This window comes from Elephantulus edwardii, unplaced genomic scaffold (assembly GCF_000299155.1).
Source record: "Elephantulus edwardii isolate Elephantulus edwardi_28Jun2011 unplaced genomic scaffold, EleEdw1.0 scaffold00022, whole genome shotgun sequence".
Lineage (NCBI taxonomy): Eukaryota > Metazoa > Chordata > Mammalia > Macroscelidea > Macroscelididae > Elephantulus > Elephantulus edwardii.
The window spans coordinates 4,590,150-4,616,233 of record NW_006399772.1 but is presented as its reverse complement, the minus strand read 5'-3'; the positions used below and the strand labels follow the sequence as shown (position 1 = coordinate 4,616,233).

General features: G+C 42.4%; 1 protein-coding gene across 1 annotated transcript in view; it reads right to left on the bottom strand.

Moving 5' to 3' along the window:
• The window catches only part of MAGI2 (membrane associated guanylate kinase, WW and PDZ domain containing 2), a 1,911,292-nt gene that overhangs the window by 355 nt on the left and 1,884,853 nt on the right, over positions 1-26,084 (bottom strand). Inside the window, exon 22 of the mRNA XM_006882679.1 lies at positions 7-281. Coding sequence (XP_006882741.1) covers positions 7-281 — 275 coding nt within the window. The remainder of the gene's footprint in view (positions 1-6; positions 282-26,084) is intronic.

Here is a 26,084-nt window from a genome sequence, read left to right as displayed (position 1 = left end):
CTCGAGCCTCGGCCGCGCGGCCCTCTGCGGGCTGGCTGTGCGCTCGCTCTGCTCCCCGAGGCGCTGCTTCTTCTGGCCGCCGGCTGAAAGCTCCTTTGGTTTCCTAACGTCGTGTTCCCTTTTGATATCCCAAGTTGGGTCTGGGCTTATCTGGTGGGAAGGGTCGGAGGGTGGGGCTGGATGTGATGGAGAGAATGGAGAGAGGACGTCTTCGAGGGGGACGCCTACTTCCGGCAGACCTGCGGAGGCGGCAGCGGGACAACTCCAGGAGGCGGGTTCGTCTGCGGGCACAAAGACAAGTGTTAGGAGCGCTGCGCACCCCTCTCCAGGTCCGCGCCCCCAGCCCCCCACGCGCGGGCCAGGGCAGGCAGCCAGCGGGCCGCTGCTTTCAGGGGTCCCGAGCCACGGCCTCCTCCCTCCACCCTCACTGCCAAGTGGGCAGCCAGCCGCGCCCCTGGACTCTGGGGTCCCTCTCTCTGGGTCGTAGAACTAGGAGATCACTGTAAAACCCTTGCCTAATCTCGCCTCCTTAACCCCTACCTAGGTCTGACAGTTTTGCTGTGGACACCTGACTGGTCAACACTTAGATCCCTGTTTTCTCAAACGCGAATATTTATGATAAAAAATAGAGTCCCAGAGACATTAAGCCTAGACGTTCTGATGGCGATGGGAGTCAGGGGATTCCTGCATTTTTAAAAAAACTTAATGAAAATTTGCAGACACTTTGGATTTCATTACACTTTTCTCCCTGCCCCCACCACCCCTCTAAATTGCTCTTTAAAAAGTAAAATTCTCGTATTGTTATACATCCCTCCCCCCAGGTCCACTCCACTATGCTGTCTTCATTCTGGACTCCTGTCGTGACAGTAATACCTAATAATATATCCCTTTTAAACAGTTCTCTCCCTCATCTGTTTCAATGCAGTATACATTATTTATCCACACGTTCTCAGTCTCTCCAAACCCCTATGTCAGTCCTCTTTTATAACACTGGCATTATGCAGTATTTTAAGCAACCAGCTCGCTGATTTTGGAGAACAAAACTTTGGGAAACCGCTCATCTGGGGCCTGTTGAAGCTGTGAGAGTGACTGTCCCGACCATTAGATGTCACTCAAAGCCTAGTGCTTAGCTGTCTCCGACGATCTCAGAAGTTGGATGCAATCCTCTAAACCCTCTTCCCGTTGTCTTGAACTCTTTAGTAGTTCTCACATTGTTCAAGGCCCCAGGACTAAGAGAAATGATTCTAGGAAGTTTAGTTTCAACATATATTTGGGTTTTAAACTCTACTTCCAAAAAGCATTCTGGGCAATTTGGAACATCAAAACACTTCAAAACAGAATGATAAAAATAAGAAACTTTTTTTTTTTTTAAAGCAACCACTGATCAGAAGCCAAGTAGAAGGACAGATGTTAGGAATCACAGATGAATTAGTTACTATTTTGAGCACTAACATTACTCGATTTTCTAGGTACTGAGGCAAAATTAAAATGGGGACAATGGATCATAGATATTTGTAAGAGATATGTCCCAAGACTTTTGGGAACCCCTAGGTTTGGAAAACAATCCTAGAGTACGGCTTTTCTCTACAGAATTGATATATGGCCATGCATGTTGAAAACACAGGGGCCACCATTGTCATTTCAAAGGTGGCAGGTGAGGCTCCATCACTAGCTAAGATTCGGCCCCACACACCAGCCTTGAGGCACGTAATCCTTATTCTTGTATCTGTAACATTTTGTATCAGAGACTCTCAGGGGTCCTTGGCCATGTACACAATTCATGAATGCCAAGGGCTTCCTTTGTTTTCAAGTTGTACATTGTACCCTTGATCATGATGTATGAAGGGGTGAAAAGAAGAGGGTAATGAAGTTGCCACTTTGATGATGGAGGTCACCTATAACATATCAAACGAGAGCTAGTTTAAAAAGTGCCTATTTGAAGTGAAATTTGGAGTATTTAAGGCACAATGTTGTCTTTCTTCTTCCTGTAGATTGCCGGCCATTATTTTCCCATAATAAGTGAAAGAATTCTAGAAAAGGTGTTTGCAGTTCTGGACTGGTGATCCTGCCTCTGCCACATACCAGCCACGTGATCTTGGACTGGCAACTTGATATGTATCTCAGCCTCAATTCCCTCCTTGATAACCTGTGAACAGACTGTCTACCTTGGGAGCAGGGAGATAAGTGAAACCGCCTTCTAAGGGAAAAGCTCTTTGTAATGGGAGGGTTATGGTGAGTATTTGCACACTGATGAGTTAGATTTTTCCTTAGGGGTTCCAGTGACTACCTGCTTATGAGCTGGGCTCCCCTGGAAGCCACGTTAACCAGCACACTTGCAGGTAAGGCTGTGAACACATGCTGTGTTAAAACAGTTATGGTTTTGCTACACCTCAGGTATCCTTGGTTTCCTAAGGAATATCCTGAAATCCTCAAATGCAAATGCCTCTCGTGAAAAGTGGAATATGTTGACGAGGGTAGAGCTTTTAAATCAAACAAACGGCCACAGTTGTGATAGAGTTGTCACAGTTCTACCAATAAAGGAAGATATCGCCAGAAATTGTTAAAAATGGTCTTAAATGGCCTGCCTGCCTTATGAAGGTAGTTTGTGCAATGGTAGTTTGTGTAACCATAAACTCTGAGTTGGACCGTGGTAATGATATTTCACATTTTAATAGCTCTTTTCCCCACCATTACATCACATATGGTAGAGTCAATTAGCTGGGCTCAAATGACTTCTGAGATACAGGGAGAAGGTTGATATTATTCACCCCATTTCCTAGAGGAGGAATTGAAGCAGAGAGAGGTTAAGTAACTTGACTAAGATTATAAAATGGGCTGACCAGGAGTAAAACGCTGGGTTTCTTTGCTCTTTTTATTTGCTGAGAAAACTGTCTTAAGATGTTGCCTTGCAAAGAGAATCAAAGCATGTGAACTGGAAGTGTTCAGTGGCCACTGCTGATCAAAGGAAACTGGATCTCATCCTTGAAAAGGACACTTAGCTTTTCTTTCTCACCATCTGACTTAGAATCATAAACTTAAAGGTGACATTATTCAAAAGCACAGACATATTGCTCAAAAATTTATTTAATGATACTGAAATGCTGTGGATGCTACAAGTGGAACCGTTCCATGTAACTGACAAGTAAGAATATTAATGAAAAATTAAAATCAACTCGATCATAAAGAGGGAGCTCTGGTGACATTGTTTGTAGGGAGTTAATGCTGCTAACTCCAACGCCAAGTTTCTCTGGCAGTTTAAATCCCCCCGTGGCTCCCAGGAACAAAGATGAGTAATGTCCTCCAGTGTGATTTACAGCCTTGAAAACCCAATGGAGGGTCCAACTTGATGACATTGAGGGAGAAAGATCATAAAGGAAAATGACTAAAAGGTGGGCATTTGTGCAGGGATCTGAGGAAGTCTGGGACCTGTGAAGTCTCAGAAAGGAGCTGGCCAGGTGGCCCCCTTCCCCACCTTGTCCTTTCACCTGCCTCACCAAGGTGACAGGAACTCATGAAATTTGTAGGAAATCTTTATCTGCAACAACCAGAAAACAATGAACCGAACTTAACTCTGGATTTCTCAGACCTGCTTTCTGCTTTTTTTGGTTATGTTTTAATTTTTCTTTTTGGAGCCTAAGCACTGGTTCAGGTGTGTGTTTGTGTTCATTGAAAAGGTCGACGATGATGAAGATGACCTCTGCAGCATCCTTCCTGTCTGCAGGGTCTTTAAGGAGAATGAGAACTTTCAGAGACACATCCTAGAAAGAGGAAATCCACCAGGTGAGCCTTCTAGGATTTCCCATCCCCTTTATCGCAGTGGTCCCCCACGCCCAATAGCTGAACCTAGAAAGGGAAAAGACTTTACACTCGCTTTTCCCACTCATTCTTTCCCGTCTTGTCCCAGTGAATCCACACTTGCCAATGTCACTGTCTACCACTTCCCAGAATAAAATGAACTCTTGGCTTCCTTAACACCCTATTCTACTGCTTTTTATCCTATGTGTCTGGCAGTTCCTTCTCAATTCACCCTGCAGATTTCTGTCCCCCTATATCATAATGTGACATCCCACAGGGCTGGATCATACATCATCTTTCACCATAGTAACTGAGGTGTTTTCAAATATTCATGTACCTTTAAAAAATTATGTATATAACAACACCACTCCCGGGTACATAGTGAATACTTGGTTGTTGTTAAGTGCTGTAGCATGGTTGATGACCCATAGTGACCCTATGAACAAAAGTCTTGAACACAAAACTTTCATCTTTTCTCCAAGTTCATAGATTTACCAGAGGCAAGCTTTTTTGGAAGTGGATTCCACTCCTGCTTCCAAGCCTGTTTTATTTGGGAGATTTATAAAAACCAAGCCCGATGGCCCCAAAGCCTTTTAAAATAGAAGGCCAAATCCTGTCAGCTCAGAGTTACACCCTAGTCTCAACTCCAAATCAGAAAATACACCTTTGCAGAATCTGGCCGTTCCGCTCATCTTCCCAGCCTGGTAATAATATCCCCAGCCTTGCAGCCAAAAGCCTTTTTAACTGAATACTTTAGCCATGTGAACACTGCTGGGCTCTGCTCTAGCATAATCACTTGCGTATTTGACATCTCAGCTTAACTAGTTCATTTTAACAAGTCCCAAATGGAAACCTCTTCAACCTGGGCTTCTTCTGTACTCTCTTACCTGTCCTCTCTTACCTCCCCACCTTGGTGAATAGCAGAACCATCACTGGGAATACTCCTTGCTTCTTCCCTCCCCCTCTGTCTGTGGAGCCAATTCACTGGCAAGCCTTACTGGTCTCTTCTTGAAATATACCTAGATTTTGCCAACTTGTCCTTCACTTTGATCATCTTATGTCAAGAAAGAGACAAGACTCTGACTAAAACTCAACCAGTGTGGACTGTCCAAGAGACTAACACTAAAAAGAAGGCTGCACTATGGGCATCTTTTGTCAACTTTTAGTACATTTTTAGGGCTATGTGTGAAGAATGAATTCTAGTGCTGTTTGGATAGGAGAAGGTAGTGTAGGTTACTGTGAACCACACCTTGTTCTCCCAGGCGAGAGCTCAGAACAGCTAACCTAGTGAGCCAACCTCGGGAGGGGGCCTCCCAAACTGTCATTTCCTACTTATGCCACCACAATGATGCATTTTACTTTACTTCTATACTTGCTGTTGTTGTGTGCCATCGAGTCAGAACCAACTCCTACTGACCTTTGAGTGGGTTTTCAGAAGCAGCTAATCATTTGGGAAGAGCTTGCCCATCCTTCCCCTGCAGAGAAGCTGATGGATTCAAGCCACGTGCCTTTGGGATTGCAGGGCACCTTATTTACCACTAGGCCAATAGAGCTCCCTTCTACTCTTAACTCCCTCCAGTAACTCTTCACACACCATCACAGCCATCTCTTTGTGATAACAATTAGACAATGCTGTTCCCCTGCTTGAAACTTTCAGTGGATTCCCACTGCTCTTTAATTAAAATCCCAAACCATTAACATCGTTTATAAAAGCCTGTGTGGTCTGGCCCCTGCCAGCCTCCCAGCTTCACTCCTTGTCATTTCCCTGCTCTTCACACAGTTTCTCAAGTGCACCCAGCTCATTCTGTGTTTTGAGACATTGCTGTTGATAATGGCCCTCTCCACCTATTCACATAGTGTGTTTTAGTTTTTTAAAAAATTTTTCAAAATCTAAATTAATTTCTCCCCAATTCACAGAAGACACTCTGTCCTTTTCAACAGCATCCTGTCCCCCCTCCCACCTTGCTGTTGTTATTTGCTGTCGAGTTGGAACAGACTCATCACTGACTCACTGCAGGTTTTCAGAGGCAGTAAATCATGCAGGAAGAGATTGTTCATTTTTCTCCTTCAAAGCAGCTGGTGAATTCAAACTCCCTGCCTTTGGCTTGGCAGTGTAATTTTTTCCCCCTCATCGAATTTACATATTATATTTGTTTGGTTATTTGATAAATAACATCTTGAGCTGTTAGACTGTAAAATTTATCACAGTGTACTTAATAGCTAGCATTAATATCTGCAAAACATGTCTATTCCACAAAGAGAAATAGAAGACTTAAAACCAAGTGTCCACTCTAGGAAATACGTGAGGGTCAAAGATTTTCATTAAAGTGGTAATCTGTGACAACTATGTGTCCATGACTGATCAGATTTAGGGGGTGGTGGTGGTGAAATGCCATTGTGTTTCTGAAATGGGAAAGGCAACAGAAAAGCTGAGGGGAAGCACATGGAAGTGGAAGCCTGTGCTATAAGGTGTATTGAGAGGAGTTCCCAGCTTGCATCTGGCCCTGGGAGGAAGAGGGACAAACAGGTGTTCTGGCTCCAAAGACACTCTGAAAAAACTCAAACACATTGTGATCAAGTCAGAGCCAACTTACTGCCTGCCCTCCTCTGGGTTCCCAGGCTTTGAATCACAAGCCACAAGTGAGGAGATATCGCATCTTTCTCCTTCAGAGCTGCTGGTGAATTCAAATGGGACTTTGGGTCAGCAGTGCAGCTCCCTACAGATGACAACACCAGAGTTCCCTCCAAGGACACTCAGTTCCTTTGAATGTTTACACTTGTGTTTTCATTTGTTAATTTTAACAGGAAGCTCTGGTAGTTAAGTGGTAAGGAGTTATACTGCAAGCCCAAGGGCAGGCTGTTCAAGTTCACCAACTGCTCCACGGGAGAAAGATGGGCAGTCTCCTTTCATAGGATTTACAGCCTTGGAAAATCCTCTGGAATGGTGGGGTCGGCTGTGAGTCGGTTTTGACTGGACAGCATGTAACAGCAACAATAATATAATCAACACAGTACTGATTTTCCAGTGAAACCTAGAGTTAAGACAGACCATAAATATATTTTTTGCTGGGAAAATCAAGGACCTCACATAATTAGGGTCAAGACTCTTACCCTCTCTCTACTGTTAATTCAAACCTCCTAGAAAACAGACCTTTATCATTTCATAGCGACTCTTTGGACACCAGATTTGAACACTCCTCTAACCCGTATCATCCTCACCGTCTCTGATATGTTGAGCCCATTGTTACAGTCACTGTCTTGTTGATAGTCTTCCTCCCCCTTCCTCTTCCAGGACTAGTCCCTCATTACAACATGCCCAAAGAATGTGAGAGAAGGTTCCACCATCCTTGCCTCCCACTTTCACCACCACAGACCTGTCCTCTTTGCAGTCCATGGGACATTCAGTATTCTTTCCAACACTACAATTCATTGACATCACTTCTTCTGTCATCTTTTTTCATTGTCTAATTTTCAGATGCATAGGAAGCAATGGCAAATACCATGGCTTCCATCAGGCACACCTTAGTCTTTATGCAAACATTGTTGCTCTTTTGGCAACAGTGAACATTAAGGTGTACTCCTTCAATTTCATATGCTAGAGGTTAAAAAAACAAAACCTTACCTACAGATGATGTTTCAACAGCCTGTTTATTTCATGACATACAGCCCAAGTGACACTAATCAGATAGATAGCCAGCATAGGAGAAACGGCTTCTTGCAGTCAATAAGTGTCCACAGTATTGATTTTCCCAGGTGGCTCATATCACAAGTGAAAAATGTGTATAGGAGAGCAGAGTGCTGGTGTCAAGGACAGCTGAAGGGTGAGGGAGACCCCTGGAAGGGGGTCTCCACTTCTCACCAATGACCTCAGGGCTTCCTTCTTCAGCTGAGTGTTCTCTAGAACTCAGAGTTATGATGCAAAGTCTAACGGAGTGATATTTTACTGCTATTGGTACTATTCATAATTACAGTAATCTTCATGGATTAGGTGTTTCCTGGTGACCAGCCATGAAGGAAGAAGAACCACTGTCTGTGGTGTTGGAGAAGAGTACCAGATACCCCACAGACTGCTGAAAGAACAAGATGGGGGAGATGGAACCAGAGTGCTGCTTGGAGGATGGGTGGTGAAGCACCATCTCACATACTTGGAGCCTATCGTCAGAAGAGTCCAATCCTGGGAAAAAGATATACTGGGAAAGATGGAATGTCAGAGCAAGACAAGAAGCCCCCCAACAAGATGGACTGACACAGTGATGACCATGGACTTAAACGGATTAGCGATGGGGAGGACAGGGTGGGGTGGGGAAGGTCCAGGGCTGCTGTTCATAAGGTCACTGCGAGTCCTGGTCGACGTGATGACCCTTGACAGCAAGGTGCGAGGCCCCTTCTATGTCCTTGAACGAATTACTATGGCTGAGTCAGAACAGACACATGCCACATAGCTGACCCTCCTGTGCGTTTTCAAGGGGACATTGTCCTTCTTTTCCCCTTGGACAGGTCATTTAATTGGAACATTCTCCCGATGAGCAAACTGTAGCACAGAAAGGTTTAAGTAATTTGACCAATTTAAGTAATTGGCTTGTTAGTGAATGGCTTTGTGAGTTGAGCAATGCTTTCTGAGCTCAGCCCAAACGCCTTCATGAAGGATCCTTTGTAAGGGGAGTTCTGCTGGTTTAGGTCCCAGGGAGGTGCACTGCCAACCCAAAGGCCACACCTCTCCATGCTGGGAAGCCGCCAGCATCTCTGTGGAAGAAAGATGGGTGCCTTACTCCTGTGTGACATACTTTCTTGACAACCCTCCCAAAGGAGGGTGAGCTATGAGTTGGTTCCGAGGTTTTGTTTGCTTGTTTTTTCTTTTTTTAGAGATTCCTTTATCTGCTATTCTGATTGAGAGAAGCCTTGGCAGCACTGTTGCTAAAGCACAAAGTTACTAACTAAAAGGTTGGCATTTCGAACCCATCAGACCCCACCTGGGAGGAAGCCGTGGCCACCCTGCTTCTCCTGGGCAGTTCTGCTTTGTTCTGCAGGTTTGATGGCTGTAATTTGGAATTGACTCCAAGGCAGTAAGCCCTTCTGATGGAGAAAGGAAGCTCACCTTCTCTCCTGGGGCAAAGTGACAGAAACTTCCAGCTAAAATGATTATTGTAGTTAGATCCATTATTACTAATGGAGATTCTGAAATGCCATTTTGACACAGAAGGACAATCACTAAGGTTAGGGTGTTAATTTGTAAAAATGCTGGAAACATGAGCTTGGATCAAGGAACAGTGAGATTAGATTTCCCAAGGTCAGGGGTAATATTATATGCTTTAACGCTATCTCTGACAGCACTATACCTGGAGCCTGTTTTGAAATGAAAATATTCATACTAAATGTTGGAAACATGGTGTCAGTTTGAGATATGAGTACTTTAACTGCTTAAGTGACTGAAATTATTCTGTAAAGAGGTCTACAGACTTGGTAAGTGTTACTGCTCAGAAAAACCTTCCCCGCTACAACCCACAATTGGCTGGGGTTAGAGAATACTGATATGGTTTTATTGAAATCTATTTTCTCTCAATTTAGACTATTAGAAGACGATATAAAAATAACGAAGGTAGATCAAGGGGCAGTAAGGTGAATACAAACCTTCCAAGGACTGTGTTCAAATCATAATGGTTCATTTGAAGCCGTTCAGCCATCACTAAGGTGATTTCTTTTTTGTAACAAAATATAAACAAGCAAAATGTGAATTTAAAGAATATTGGAACAAGCTATTTTACTTTTTCTGCTCTTTCTGATATATTGTTTCCAACTGGAGGTAATGTTAATGGCCTTCAAATGCATATTTGTTTCATTTTATTACCAGAGATGTAAACTACGTATTATAAACATTAACAGCATTTTTAGTTGTGACTATATAGGCTTACCATGGCTTCATATTTATACTAATTTCCATAGCATAAGCAAAGGTGCAACAGCAAAGCTGTGGACGGCTTTAGTTTCATCCACAGCAGGTAGGGAGAAAAGGAAATCCCAGGGCTAGACAAGGTTGTTTATAATGGAACTACCATCTACTGAGTGTTTCCTATGTACCAGGAAGGCTACTGTGTGTTTCATGCCACTGATATCCCTCAAAATAGTTCCAAGAACTATGGTGCTATTTCCCCCATTTTACAGTTGAAGCTAAGGTTTGGATAAAGCAATTTTCCAGGACAATTCAACTAGTAGTTGAGAATCAAGATTAGCTCTATGACCTCTACTCAGATTTCTACTCAAAACACAAACCACTCTTCTCTTCCAGTAGCTTCCAAACTTTTCCACATCAAGACTCATGCAAGAAAGGATAATATTTAGACAGTGCACGTGGGTAAATACAGGAAGATGGTCAAAGTCAGAGGACATAAATCAAGCTCTTCCCAAAGCTCATAAAATTCTAGGCTATCAATGGTAAATTTTACTATGTGTGCATAACTAAGTTTTTTTTAAAAAAAGAAGCCACTAATAGTGCTGATTAAATGGCTTTAAGTCTGTTGTGAAGAAGTCTTTCTTAATTGGTTACACCTTTAATGAACAATGTATTTACCACTAATTTGCTGAGTGACCTTCCTTCCCTTCCTCACCACCATTCATGGAGTTAGTGGAGTCTGAACAAAGTTTTCCTTTAATCTTTGTTCTCGAAGCTTTTCCCTTCATCACGCTGTACAACCCTGTCTGAAGTGGCAGAGAGCTGAAACAATCAATCATAAGGTGCCTGGCTCATGTGAGGAAGTGATAGAAACTGATAATAGTCATGTCTTGCTGAAGACAGAAGAAGTGGGAATGAGTTGCTCACAGGATCCTTCTGGACACAATATTCCTGTGGGATCCTCAAGAAGGGCCTTCTCTGCACCCCATTGTATCCCTCTATAAGGACAACATTAATTCACGCCGAGCTAGAGATCTCTCAGGGGACAGGCCTCTTCTATACATATATATTTTTAAACATTTCTGACTGTTTGAAACAAAATGAATTACTGGAAGCATAGCTTTTGAGTCTAGAGCAGTCCAGTTTTATTTTCTTATTTCAGCAAGGCTATCATTAGATTATTTTCCCCCCCGTACCCGGTTTTTTATTTCAAAACCTGTTTCTTTCAATCACATCTCTTTATTGTGACCCAGTGCTCAGCTAGTATATGAATTCTTTTCATTCACAAATATTTCTAGAGAATCTACTTTTTTGTGTTATTCAGGCCTATGAAGAAAGTAATATCCTAATTTTCATAAACACTGTGGGAGTATTAGAACATTAACATACAGACAAATAAATACATGTTCCTCATTTATCAATATGGTTAAGTTTCAGATCATTATTAGAAAATCAGCATTGTATAAAAAGAGATGATCACCTCAGATAACAAAATGGAAGGTAACTACATCATTGTGTGAATGTTAAATGATGTCATCACAGACACCAAATTGTAACATTAGCCAATTGCCAAACCACTGAGAATCCTGGCCCTGACAAGTTGGCATATATCCTTAGCTATCATCACCAGCATTGCTCTCACCTCACACTTCAATATTTGCTACTGTTGTTTTTATGTACACTGAGTCAGAACTGACTTTTAGCTGACCCTCCAGCAGGTTATAGAGTCTGTAAAACACATGGGGGGAGATTGCTCATCTTCTCCTTTCCAGGGAAGCTTTTGAACCCACCTTATTGTATGAGCACAGCCTGGATGCTATGTGTAGAATTGGGTGCAGGTGGAATCAGAACACCAGTTAGGAGGCTTCTGTATCCAGGCGGAAAGGATGGTGGCTTAGACTCGGGTGGAAGTGATTGATGGAGGTGATGAGAGAGGGTTGGATTCAGGATATTTTCTTGAAGTCAGACAGACTAGATTGGATCTGCTTATGGATTAGATATGGGGTGTCAGAGGAGGAAAGTCGTCAAGGATGAACCATGGTTTTCTTTTGCATTTATTCATGGAAAGATGTACTGCTCTTTACAATGGCCTGTGCTAGGCACTGAAGACATAAAGATGAATAAGACACATTTTGTGCCTTTCAGGCATAGGGCACTGTTTCAGAATTTTAGAGGACTGTTCTGTACTTGGGATTTAGAAAAACTTTAGCTTAAGTATAAAGAGAAACTAAGAGTTCACTGGATTGGGAAAATAGAGACAATGATTCCGGGAAGTGGAGTCAGTGGGCTTTGGTGAAAATGATGAGAAATTCATGGGATCGTGAAGGAAGAGGAAGCAGGGACCTCCACTAGCAACCGAACAGTGACAATCATGTAGACAATGAGAAGCCAATGGGGTTTTTAAGACAAAGGGAAAATAAAAAGTTAAAATAGAGCTTCATTATCTAACAAATGATTGCTATGTATTTATAATAACAAGTTGCCCTAGAATTAATTGTTCAGCTCCACCATTAACACTTTTGGTACCAGCAGTCAAGAAATCCAAATATGAATTGCTCTGAGGAAGGCTGCTGTAAAGTACTTCTCAAAAGTGCTGAAGAGCAACAATGTCAGTCTTGAGACTAAGGTACACCTGATTCAGCCTATTGTCTTCAAAATTACTTGCTATGCATCAGAGAGCTGGACAGTTACCAAACATGACAGAAAAAGAATTGATGCCTTTGAGTTGTGATGCTGGAGAAGAGTATTAATCATACCATGGACTATCAAGAGAACAGACAGGTTTATTCTGAAGAGGGACAAAACGGGCTGCTCCTTGGAGGCAAGGATTTCGAACCTCCACCTCACATAGTTTTGTAATTTGAAGCTCTGTCTCACACACTTTGGTAATCATAATACTTTGGAGGGACCAGTCTCTGGAGAAAGACATTATGCTTGGAAAGGTAGAAGGACAGTGCGGGAGAGGAAGACCCCAGATGAGATGGATTGACACAGTAACTGGGATAATGGGGGTAGATGTGTTGGAGATAGTGAGAGTGGCTCAAGATAGAGCAGAGTTCAGAGCTATTGTACATAGGTTTGCTATGAGTGGCAGGTGATTTGATGGCACATAGCAACGACGACGACAACAACAAGTGTTTCAATCAGAGCATCATGCTGTTTTAGTTTCTTTAAAAAACAAAATGAATTTTTTCCCTATTGAGACAAGCAGAAGTATACTTATATGTTGGATAGATAAATACCATAAATCTTGAGATTAATTAATATTTATTGGCCACCTGCTCTGTGCTAGACATTGTGTTAAGTGATGAGAATGTAAATTTAGCATGAACAAAGTGAAGTCTTTGTCCTTGTGGAGCTTGTTATATGAGGTAGACAGAAAAAGTGATTTCAAATACGATGTATCATAAAAAGAAAAGTTTCAAAAAGTACAAGGTGCTACTGAGGCATTAATGGGGAGCTAACCCTGTTAGGGGTCAGGGAGACCTTGCTGAGGAAATAGTCTTTAAGTGAAGATTGAGCTGATTATAATTATTATTATTAACAGCAGTATCTCCCTTCATTTCTTCAATAATTAGCATCTCTTTCAAGTGGTTGCTTCTCTTCTGCTTTGAAGCATCTCTAGCTCTTATCTACTTTGACGAGAGAGCAAAACAAATCTCTTTCTTGTGTCCCAAATTAAATGTTTCATTTCTTCCCTAGAATTAACCATACAATACTAATGTCCCTCCATTCATACATTCACTCACTCACTCCTTATGCTTATCATCTCTCTCTTATCTCTATCTATCATCTATCATCTATCTATCTCATCTATCTATCTATCATCTATCTATCTATCATCTATCTATCTATCTATCTATCTATCTATCTATCTATCTATCTATCTATCTATCTATCATGTCTCTGTATATATTTATCTATATATATCTAGCACTGTATTTAGGGTATTTGATGGAACTCCAAGAAGATCTTCATAGGTGAAGCAGAGGATGTGAACTATATAGTGACAGGGGATGACATGGTGAGAAGCTTCTGCTCTATGTATCATGCCCAGGACTGTGGAGTCCACTGTGCAGGTTTTGGAGAGCCACAGAGAAGCCGTATCATCAGGCATGTGTTGGATCATTAGAGTGGAGGGGAGATGCAGGGTGCAGATGTGGGACCCCACAGCAGGCAGGCTGAGCTGCAGTGGCCTCCTATTCAGGTGGGAGACGGGAAGGGAAGACTAGGAGGAAATGAGATTAGCTCCGGAAGATGTGTGGATGGTAGAACTAATAGGACTCAGGAGACATTTGGGATCACAGTTGAGTGAGTGAGTGAGTGTTCCCAGACGACTTCAGGATGCCAGTTTGTGTGACTGATGGAGGGCCATGCCATGATGGGACAGGAAATACACACAGGAGGATAAATAACTTACAAATAGGGTAAATAGGAGGATGTGTCAGAGGGGAAGTTTGAACTGTTCTGTGGCATCTCTTCCTCCCTTAGTCTCTCTATTCCCTCAGTGTTTCTTTCTGAATTATTCGTGGGTTCTTACCACCAGGACCCTAGAACTCTCATTCCCACTATCCCAATGTTAATCTCAGGCTTTTGTGACCTTAAATTTAGGTTACAGGAAGCTCTGGTGGCCTAGTGGCAAGAAGTGCCCTTGCAATCCCAACGGCACGGAGTTCGAATCCACCAGCTGTTCTGCGGGAGAAGGATGGGTGATCTCCTTCTGTGTGATTAACTGCCTCTGAACACCTGCCAGAGGGTCAGCTACGGGTGGGATCGGACTCAACAGTACACAACAACAACAGTAACACTCATTGTCTTAATCTTGCCACAGGCTTCAGCTCTTCTGTCTAGCTTAAATGCTGCTTAAACACATCTTCTTTCTCAGAAGCTAACAATAGCCCGTTTCCCCCCTTTCTGTTGTGAACTGGGTGAAGGTTTACCTGAAGCATCCACTCAACCATCCACATACACTTTGTTTCAGGACCTCAGCACAACACCCACAACATACCGACTGTTTCACTTCATCCTCCTTCATCATCCTTCCTGCCATTAATTTTACCCTTCCCAGCCTTCTGAGCTTCATCCCAGGGCAAATGCTGCCCTTTTGATGTTATGCAATTGATTTTTTTTTTTTCTAAAGAGTGATGCCTCCCTGGTGTTATTGTTCAGTTTATAGGCCTGTGTGTTGTTTGCCTGAAAGTTGAACCTCAGGGGGTGAGTTTTGTTTCAGATTGAGCTTTAATTTTTAAATTTCACTCTTTTTGTAGTAAACCCCTCATCTATTGTTTCATCATGTGTTTATTCACCCCTTTTTGTGTCCTTTCTCCACTAGCCCATGGTTTCTTTAGTGCAGGAGCTATCTGAGGCATCCTTTATTGCCTGCAGTACCAAGCAAAAAGCCTTGACCACAGGGGTCAAAAGTCAATATGTTTTTGTTAACTGTAACTCTACTTCAAAAATGAAAATTAAACGTGATGCATATTATTTTAAAGCATTTTCCTCAGGCATTGGGCCATTGACCAAGAACCTCTGTAATTTAAGTGTGTTAAGAGTTTATCCATAGTTCTTTCAACAGCAGCTGGAGATTGGCGTCTACTGTGTAGACTGCGTTATTCTATTTCAGCAGCTGATTCCAGGACGTCAGTATTCACAAACGCAGGAGGTGGGAAGGATTGAAGTTTGAGTTGAGTTAGTAGGAACTTGGTTCTTAGCTTTACTATTGACTAGCTATGCAATTTGGAGCAAACTAGTGAACTTCTTTGAGTTTAAGTGATAGAGTATCTGCCTCAGGGATCTGTGATGAAAAGAAAAATGCTCCAAACTCCTGTAAAAGGTAAATATTTTTTGTTGGTGGTGTGTACTGCCTATTTGGAAGTGACTCATAGCTGACTCTCTAGTGCATCTTCAGAGGCAGTAAATCTCATGGGAGAAGGTTGCCCATCTCGCTCCTTCAGAGCAGTTGGTGGATTTGAACCATTGCCTTTGGGTTGTCAGCCCAACACATTGCCACTGAGCCACCAAAGGTAAATGCGTATTTAGCAGAGTTTTTGGCACAAAGTAATTTATAAGTAATAACGAGAATTTTTTTTTAAGCAAAGCGAATATTTTGGGGCATTTATTGAGTACCCAGCTCCGAACTACATTTCTTTTGCCACCTAAATGTCACAACACTTTCAAGGTAGAGACAAGAGTTTCATTACACAGATAAGGACACTGAGGCTCATAGGGGCTGTCTCCTTTCCTTCTTTAACCTGTACGTAAATCTGAAGTTTCTGTGAGAAGCAAAAAGAGAGGCGTGGAGTGCTCACTTCTTCCTTATCTCCCTTGCAGAGGATGTTAAGAATGGAATTGCAGCCATAAAGAAGATGAAAGTTGCAGGTCCTGGGAGGTCAGCCATCTGTGACCCACCTGTGAGGGCCCAGAGCCAACCAGGCATCTAGACAGAAAGGGTTCTCAAGGCAGCCAGGGCTGCACCCAGCCTCCTCTCTCTGCATCACCAATCCTTCAGAATTAGTTCCCTCAGCCTCACCTCGGCAAGAGCCCCCTCATTGCTTTGTTTACATTGGTGATCTTACAGCTCTGCTCTTTCGGTATTTCTTTCACAAAACATCCTACAGTTGATGTGTGTGCTGAATGTTGTAACTGTGTCTCTCTTTTGAGATGATAAGTTGCTGGTCAGGCAAGGGCTCAGGCTGTGCCTGACTGGGCTGGGATCACCGTGTTTTAAGTTCCAGGCGCACGCTTTGGGTTTTTGCACAGAGCTGAGGGAAATGGGGTTGTGAAAGCCTCTACAGCTTTCCTGCTTTCATAATAAAGAACAAGAGATGGTAATGTTTTGAGCCATCTGAGCCTCAGAGATATTCATGCCATCGTCCTCAAGGTTCCCAAGTTTTCAAAAGATGGGAAGTGACAGGAGAAGGAACTAGATAGCTTTGTAGAGACAGGCTGAAGACACGATGGTCTGGTGGGTGGGGAGTTGTGAGTTTGACTTTAAAAGGAGAGTTTGGCTGCGTTCTGATAAGACTGCCTGTACCTTTTTATTTCTTAAAAAAAATGTTCTGAGCCTGCCTAGAAATAAACAGACCCATGTAATTTTTTGTAGTATGTAGGGCTTGTATGATAGCTGCATAGCTCATTAAATTGGTTAAATTTTAGTTTGGCAAAAGATAAGCTCTGGCATTGAAGTAATTTCTTGAAAAATAAGATGGAACTGAGAAGAAATAGCAGAAAGTCTATTTAACTGTCATTGTGTATGGTTTACCTGGGCTCAGGTGTTTGCAGGTTTATGTATCTGTAGAGTCCTGCTGTAGGCTCCTGCTAAGAGAGCTAGTGGAAGACCTTAGCGGAGGGCTGCATGTGGCCTGGAGGGGAAAACAGATGGGGGCTGGCAGAAGAAGAGTCATGTTGCTGGACTTGTGGGCAGCGTCACACATGGAGTCAAGCTTTTACAGTGCCCCTCAGTGTCACCAGCCATTCAACACACATTTGCTGAAGAAGCTGGAACTAGTTCCTGGACTGTGCACACATCTGGAGCCTAAGTATTTATTCCTTTGTCTCCACCAGGACTAGACTTGCACAGTAGTTCACCCCTCAGAGCAGCCTCTCACTGCTCAATCTACACTGTTGATTTTCAATTTCTTCTGTTTCTTTTAGAAGATTCTCTACAATCTGTGTGTTAACTCTCTTTTTTATAAGTGTCTCCCTTCCTAGATAAATTCTGTAAGAGACCCGTCTTATTCACCCTTGCTCCCTAGCACACGTGCTGGGCATATAGTAAATGCTCAGTAAATACTAATTGAATGAAGAATGACAGAATCAAGTCAGAAATCACTCACCGATCTTGAGCATGGGATAGCAAATAACTTTAACAATTTAGAGAAATGTGGGGAGGCCTGGTATATTTGAAATTCTAATTCTGTGCATCAATATGCATATGTGTATATAAAATCTATTATGTTATCAAGTTGATTCCAATTCACAGCAACTCTAGAGGACAGAGTAGAACTGGTCCATTGGACTTCAAAGAATGTAAATAGTTTTGGGTTTATGGAAGCCGACTGCTATATATTCCTTCCTTCAAGTAACTGCTGGCGGTTCAAACCACTAACCTTCTACTTAGCAGGTATATTCCTAATCACTACTGCTCCTGTGTGTGTTTATAAATTACTCATTAAATTTATAATATTGCTATATTTGTAAAATAAAAAAAATTGAAGACACTATACACTATGTTAGGGATATCTGGTGGCCTAGTGTTAAGGAATTGAGCTGCCAACCCAAAGGCAGATGGCTCAAATCTACCAGCTGCTCCACAGGAGAAAGGTGAGCAGTTTCCTCCCATGCAATTTATAGTCTCTGAAAAATCTGCTGGAGAGTCAGCTGTGAGTTGGTTCTGACTCAATGGCACGTAATAACAACATAAACTATGTAAACTCCGTAGGAAAAAGGCTTGTTTGTCTGAGTTTTTAGAACATTGCTAGTTACTGTATTTTTAAGACAGGCAGTGCTGGTATACCCTGAGCATCTCATTTCCTGCTGTGGACCTACGGAATCAGAATCTCTGTTCTACACAAGACCTGCAGGGCTGCACATTCACAGTGTGAGGATTTATGCTCTTAATAAAAATAATAAGACTTTAGTCTGTGAAATAATTTTGTGAACTGTAGGGGGAAGTTTAACTAAATTGAGAAATTAAATTACAACTTCGACCAGGACAGAAGGTTGTTGTTATTGTTGTTTGATGCTGTTGAGTCAAGTACAACTCACAGTGACCGTATGAAAACCAGATCTGAACCCTGTCCTATCTTGTGCCATCTTCATCATTTCTGACACACACTTGGGCCCATTGCCTCAGACACTGTGTCAGTCCATCTGGTGAGTTTTATAACCAAACATACAGCATGCTATATTCCTGGCATAGCCAAGTCCATGGAAGTTTCCAGAACATTGCTCAGGGTCAGACAATAGTATTTCTTGACTGTCTCAGTTTTAATATTTTTTTTAATAAAGGTATCGATGAATATGTTAATAAAGCATAAAACTCAAAGCCATTGTTGTTGTGTTGAAACTGACTTTAAGCTGACCCACCATTGGGTTTCTGAGGTTATAAATTCCACAGGAGGAGACTGCCTGTCTTCCTCCTGGGAGATAATTAATAGATAGTGTTTTCAATTTTTTTTCCCAAATCCTCCTACTTATTAAATATTTCTTATAAGATTAAAAGAGTAGTAAATGTTTAGATGCTGTTATAAGAACAAGGAGCCCTGGTGGCATAGTGATTAAGCACCCAGATGCTAAATGAAAGGTTTGAATTAATCAGCCTCTCCAAGGGGAAAAAGATGAGGTAGTCTGCTTAGAAAAAGATTTATAATCTTGGAAAACCTGTGGGCAGTTCTACTTTGTCCTCTGAGGTCGTTATGAGGCAGAACACACCCCATGCCAGTGGGTTTTGGTTCATAAAGAACAACTCGGATTCTGAGCCTCCAGGTAGCACATTTCTTAGACTGTGGTTGAAGCCCGGGCTCATCTGAGATCCTGCTCTCTTGCTGGCAACGATCTGAAGGAAGACTGAAAGCGATGCAGCATTTTGAAAAGAAAACCCACTTTCCTTAAATTTTAGATGTGATTAATGATGGGGAAAAGAAGTAGTCCAATCTCTTACACCCGAATGAATGAATTCAATAAGCAGTTTGACAGAGCCCACAGGTAGCAGTGTGGGTCTGGGGCTGGTGCTCAAAGACTAATGAAATCAGATTTCTGCCTTCAAGAGGATTTTATGTCCAAGGTTTCTCCCTGCAACCCCTCTTCCTAGCCTGGTGAAAAAGCTGGGAATTGTGTCACTTTTATCCATTTACTCAGTGCTCTGGTTCAGCAGGAGGACCAGTCGCTGTGAGAAAGTCTTGTTCTTTTCTCATCTGGAAAATTAAACCTCCTTCCCTACATGTCCTTAGTCACTGATCCCATCAGTGTGGGTAATCTTTCCCATCCTCTGAGCGGGTGATTTTATTCCATGGGCTTCCAGAGCAGAAAAGGAAAGCCATTTTCGCTGCTTCGTCTTCTGTTGAACGTGTCTGGCACACTGGTGCTAAAGAGGCAATAAATCATAATAAATGGAAATAGTCGCCCATGGCATGATCTGATTGAGTCGTTTAAACAATCACTTCATGTTGACAAAGGGTAGGGTGATTATGCCAGAGAAATTCAAAGGTGCTTGGAACAAATGAACTGGAGAAATTGCTTGAAAAATGTAAGGGGTTCTTCCAGGGCAATAGACTTCTCGGTGCTGGCTGAGCCTGCAGTCTCCAGACCCCAGAGATGAGTAATTAAGACTCCAGTCTCAGCCTCAGCCTCGGCGGAGGGGCCAACCACACAGCTGCCGCCTGAGACGTCTCCAAGTCTGCAGTTTGGGAGAGATGAACCTCAGCGCGACCTGCTAATACCAGTGTGCTGGTGGGGAGATTAATCCTCACGTTAATGTGTGGGTGGAATCATTAAGAGGACAGCTCCCAGTGTGCACGCCACTGTTCTAATACAGACATTAGACCGGAAGAGGAAAGTCGTTATTAACAGTCATAATCATTCGTGTCCCTGAGATATTACATTCCTGCTTTGGGGGCAGCCCTCTGGGGCCTGGTGGGTGGGAGGTATGTCTGTATGCATTTTCCAAAGGAAAGGGCTGGGAGGGTAAGGGCCTTCATGTGGGTAACCTTGCAAGTAGGGAGGCGTTAGAACATGACTTCTGGTCTTGTAGGGTTTCCAAGGATGAGGATGGCCAAGCAGAGGTCTCCAGGCAGCGCCACAGCCTGTAGCTACGCAGCTGGTCTCTCACTTGCAGGTTAGGCTGGGTCCCAGGGTGAGCTGGGAGCGCCCAACTCCATCCCTTCCTCAACTCTACCTCCGTTAGCAAGGCCACCCCACAGGAGTCCAGATGGGTGTGAAGAGACTCTCTCCACCCTGGCTCCTTGTCTCCCTACGAGACTAAAACCACACACAAGAGTATGCAATGCTTTTCACCAATCATATCAGACTCTGCCAGTGGTCTAGGCAGGGCGTTTTAGGATATACCTATCTTTCGATTTAGACTCATAGCGGCCCATCAGGAGAGAGAGAGAATAAAACGACACGTGCAGTTTTCAAAGCTGAACATCTTTACTGAAGCCAGCTAACTGCCCTGGAGTCCTCCCGCTGTGCGCCGGTGCACTGAAGGGGCTGATCACTGGTCACAGGCCAGCGCTTCACCACCATCACACGAGGCCTTCTTTAGTGCGTAATGGGAGCCACGTGACCTTTGCGACCAGGAGTCTAAATGTTCTTTTGTTATTATTAAAGTCAGTGCCACAGGTTCTGGTTCAGGTTTCCAATGGGTAGGGAATATGCTCTTTGGCTACATTTACATGATCTGATAAATTATTTAAAGGGGAATGTAGGGTAGTTGCATAATGCTAAAATAAGAGCCCATTCCCTTTCTGGCAAAATGCAGAGGCCCTAAGCTTATGGGTTTGGCTACAGTGATTTGGAAGACAATATTCTCTGTAAAGCCTTGGAAGATGGTTGCATTTTGGAAGTCTCTGAGGGTTGCAGGCTGATCAAGAGCATAACCATTATTGTAGAATGAGTATAACGATGGGGGGGGGGGTGGAAGCAGAGGGATGTGAATGTGCAGGGGAGGGGGGATTAATCATGGAGTTGTACAATTTGATGGGAGGCTGAGGGAAATTAGAAGAATCTGTTCTGGAGAACAATGTATTTGAATGTTGTAGATTACTACTACTACTACTACTACTACTACTACTACTAGAAACCTGCTTTATCTCTGACAATAATAAAAGTTGGGGGGAGGCCAAAAATAAAAAAATTAAAAGGGCATGACCTAGGATATTGTATTTAAGAGATTAAAAGACAGGGTTGTGGAGTCAAATTGACCAGGTTCCAGTCCTTCATTATCTTCCTTGGATCAGCCTTCATTTTATTAGTAGTAAAATGACATTCATTATAGTACCTATCTCACAGAGTTATCATGAAGTGTAAATGAGCTCTATAACCAGAGACATTAACAAATAAGTACGCCCTCTCTTCCCTTAACGATATGGTCAGGTGCCTGGTCAGTGGAGTGCCTAGTGTCTACTCAATACTCTTATCTCTGGTCAATCAAAGCAGATTCAGTCTCCTGGACCTTCTCTGAAGACCTCAGACTGGACTAAATGTCCTGTAATTGTTCAGAATGACTCAAATTAATTAAGAATGCCAGAACGCAGAGGCATCTGGACATGCCAAATGCTGTCTGACATGGACTGGAGATAGCAAATGCTGACTGACCAGAGGAACCAAGCCTCCATCAATGTACCAACCCATGTACTGATATACACTAGGATGGAATGTGCTGGAACCTGCCAGCGTCTCTCTTAAAGAAGCTGAGGAAACCCATAAATTAGGCCAGCAGGGCACAACACAATGGAAAGAATACTTTGAAACCAGAAAACGGGTTCAAGCACATTGTCTATTGTTTCCTGGATGTGTGAAGTGGGATAAGCTGTGAGGGAGTGGTGGTTAAAAGCATTCTGCTGCTGACCAAAAGGGCAGTAGTTGGTTACCCATCAGCTACTTGGAGGAGCCAGTCTCTTCCTGTGAAGATTTACAGCCTTGGAAGCCCTGTGGGAAAGTGTGATTACAGCTTCCAGAATGACTATAAAAGTCAGAATTGGCAGTGGGTTTGATTTTAGGTCTCTTGTTTCATAACCTTTACTTGTAAACTACTTGCCCTGTATTCTTTTCAAAGTGGCTTTGTATGAAATAATTAGATAAGGCACAGCCTAAATCTATAATAGGGAACTCTGGTGGCCCAGTAGTAAGAAGTTGTACTGCAATCCCAAAGGCGCATGGTTCAAATCCACCAGCTGCTCTGTGGGAGGAGGATGGGCAATCTCCTCCTGTGCAATTAACTGCTTCTGAAAACTCACTGAAGGGCCAGCTATGGGTCATTATGGTTTGCTATTCTTTTTAACTTATACCCATTGACAGGAAAAGATTTAACCCTTAAAAATTACCAAATTACCCCCCCACCACCACACACACACACACACACACACACACACACACACATTGTAAATGGTAAGGAAGGAAAAATCATTGTAAATGACTGAGGTTGACAGAAGATTTACCATCCACAGGTAAGAGGAATTCCCTATTGTTTCTGAGTGTGGCAGATGGAGTATGGGTAGGTAGGATCTGCATAGGAAGCTTGTCTCGGGAGTGTCATAGCAGTCTTAAAAGGTCAAGAGAAAATTGTATGTAAGTGGTCGATCAGTTTTTAGAAGCACACAGCTGCTCCCCTGACCTCTGGGAGTGGAGACAACTGGTCAAAATCTCCATTTACATCCACTTGAAAGAACTAACAAAGCTGGACTGGAGTTTTGGGTCCAGAGGATCCCAGAGGATGGTCTGTCAGCAGCTTCCTCTTTTCACCATTTCAGCTTGAATGAGTCAAGAAACTCAGGGGCATTTTGATAGACACATGGCCAATGCACACTCAGTAAGCTTTTCATGTTGTTGTTTGCTTATTAAAGAGTGCAGGCCAGGAAATCTTATACTTTTATTTTGGAAATGTCTTTCTCTAGGATGCAGGAATCCACAATTTACTGAGAGGAAATCACTGTAAGCTTTGAGAGGTATAACTTCTAGCCCCACAATTTGAAAAATTGAGAACTAGTGTATTTTGGGAATAATTATTAATTTTTCAAAGTTTGGTCCCCCCAGATTCTTACCTAATGCAAATGCAAAAAGAATAATGAAAATGAACGGGCTGGTTCAATTACTCTGGTATATTATCTGTTTCAAGTTCAAGCTCATTCTCTTTACTCTTTCATCTTCCTAGGGTAGCTTGATCAAAGGTAAATAGAAAAAAAGGGGCAATTTGTGTCATAACTTGTACTTCTATCACAAGAGGGTCATCTTTATTCCATTATTTTATGAGAAACACTCTATTAAAATAATGTGATTCTTTCCCTGAAATGCACAGCACCATTAATATTCCTTTTTCAGAATTTGGAGTTCCCACCCAGGACATTCTTTCTCTTTGTAAGACAGTCACCAGTTATTTCCAAGTGGAAATATTACTAGTGTAAGTAGGAGAGATGTATTTGTGTGTGTGTGCATACGTGTGTGTCTTTAGATCTAGGGCCAGCATAGAGACCTTTCCCCACCTCCTCACTGTAGCCATGGGAAGACAACTTGGTTCTTATCATTGCTATTCTAGGACAGAAAGACAGAGGTGTAAGAGGCACACACATTGGCTTCAATATAGCCTTAGCCTTTAGATTCTTCTTTTGCTGACCACTAGCAATCACTCTTCATGTTCTGTAGAATTATAGAATGGTTTTTCCTTCTTACTTTTTTCACAGTAGTAGGAAAGGTTACTGTGACAGTAGGGAAAAAAAATCTGAAAACACCAAACAAACTTCCATTCATTATCCTATTTGACAGATGTTTTTGAAGTGATTTTTAGTAAAGGTTGGAAGCTCTAGGGGGTCTGGTAGTCTAGTGGTAAGAAGCTGCACTGCAATCCCAAAGTTCAAATTCATCAGCTGCTCCATGGGAGAAGGATGAGCAATCTCCTCCCGTGTAACTTCCTGCCTCTGAAAACTGGAGGGTCAGCTATAAGTTGGTTCCAAATTGAAGGCACATAACAACAATAATAACCTAGTAAAGGGTGGGAACCCTGGAGGCCTCGTAATAAGAAGCTGCACTATAATCCAAAAGGCACATGGTTCAAATCCATTAGATGCTTCCAAGGAGAGGGGAGAAGGATAGGAAATCTCCTCCAGGATGATTTACTGTCTCTGAATACTTACTAGAGGGCCAGCTCTGGGTCAATTTTGGCTCAACAGCACACAACAACAACAGCATTAAGTAAAGCTCTGTGGCTTTGTGATAAGTAGTTATGCTGCTAACACAAAGGCAGGCAGTTAGAATCTCTCAGCTGCTCAATGGGAGAAAAATGGGTAGTCTCCTCCTGTGAGATTTACAGCCTCTGAAAACCTCTTGGGAGAGTCAGCTATGAATTGATTCTAACTTATTGATAAATAACAACAGCACATAGATATTAGGCACCACTTGTCTGTTTGTTGTACTTGGTGGCTTGCATGTTGCTATAAGCCTGGTAGGTACTTAAATCAGTATTTAAAATTCCAGCAGAATCACTCACCCATGAGGTCAGGCTTCAGAGGAGCTTCTAGACAAAGACAGACTAAGAAGAGAGTTCTCGTGATCTTCTGGCAAAAATTAGCCAATGAAAATGTTCTGGATCATAACAGAATGTGATATACTGCTGGAGGATAAGATTCCTAGGTTAGAAGGAAGGAAAGTCCACAGTGGCTGCAACAATGGACTCATGTGTCCCGATGATCAGGAGGACATCACGGGGTAACACTTCATTCTGTAGCATTTGCAGTTGCCTGAGTTGGAGGTGAATCAGTGGCAACTAACAATGGTTCCCAATACAATGGTCAACAAGACTAAAATAATGCCCTTGGGGAATTAACATACACACTGTTGGGTGCTGGGCAGGAGTTGGGCAGATAGAAGATCCTGGAGAGAAGCAAAGGCTGTGAATTGATGGCAAAATCAAGATGACTATCCAAGGGCTCAAGTCTCATTAGTTTGATAAAAGTGAAAATAAGGCAAAATCTGAATGGAAACTTGGGGCTCAGAAGATACCATCTGGGAAGCTTCTTTCAGAAGATCAAGGGCATATTTAAATTGTGGAGACACAGATCTATAAAGTACAGCAACAGACAGACAAAGATTTCAGGTTGGGGAGCGTCTTCTTTTCTTTAGTTACTTCACACCATCCATCTACATATTCAAACCTTTAGGGGCCTATTCATACTCCTGGGGTAGAGCAGTGGGCTAAGCCTGGGGAATACAAAGATGAATTAGAAAGCTTTTTGACCGTGTGGAGCTCATATTCTATTGAAAGTAAAAGATAACCTAAAAAATTGATATATCATACAATTTGTTAAGCAATTAAACATACTTGTATATTGAATGTGATAAAGGCATATTACAATTTTATGGAAACATATTTTTGAGGGAAATTACCCAATCACTAATGATGATATTTTTATGAGCCTTTTCAGTTTCAGTCAACAATTTTATGGGTATGTTTGGAATAGGTCCTCTTTGCCATTATCTGAGAACTTAAGATTCATTTAATCAGAGCCCTGCTCTCATATCATTTAGAACTATCTGCAGTTCTCTCATTGAAGGACATGGATACAAATAAGAAAACTTTAAGTTTATAATTATAAGCATTGTTGATGTTGTTGATTGCTGTCGAGTTGAGCACGACTCATAGCGACCCTATGAACAAAAGACCTGTAGCCTTTTTATAACTATTTAACAAGCA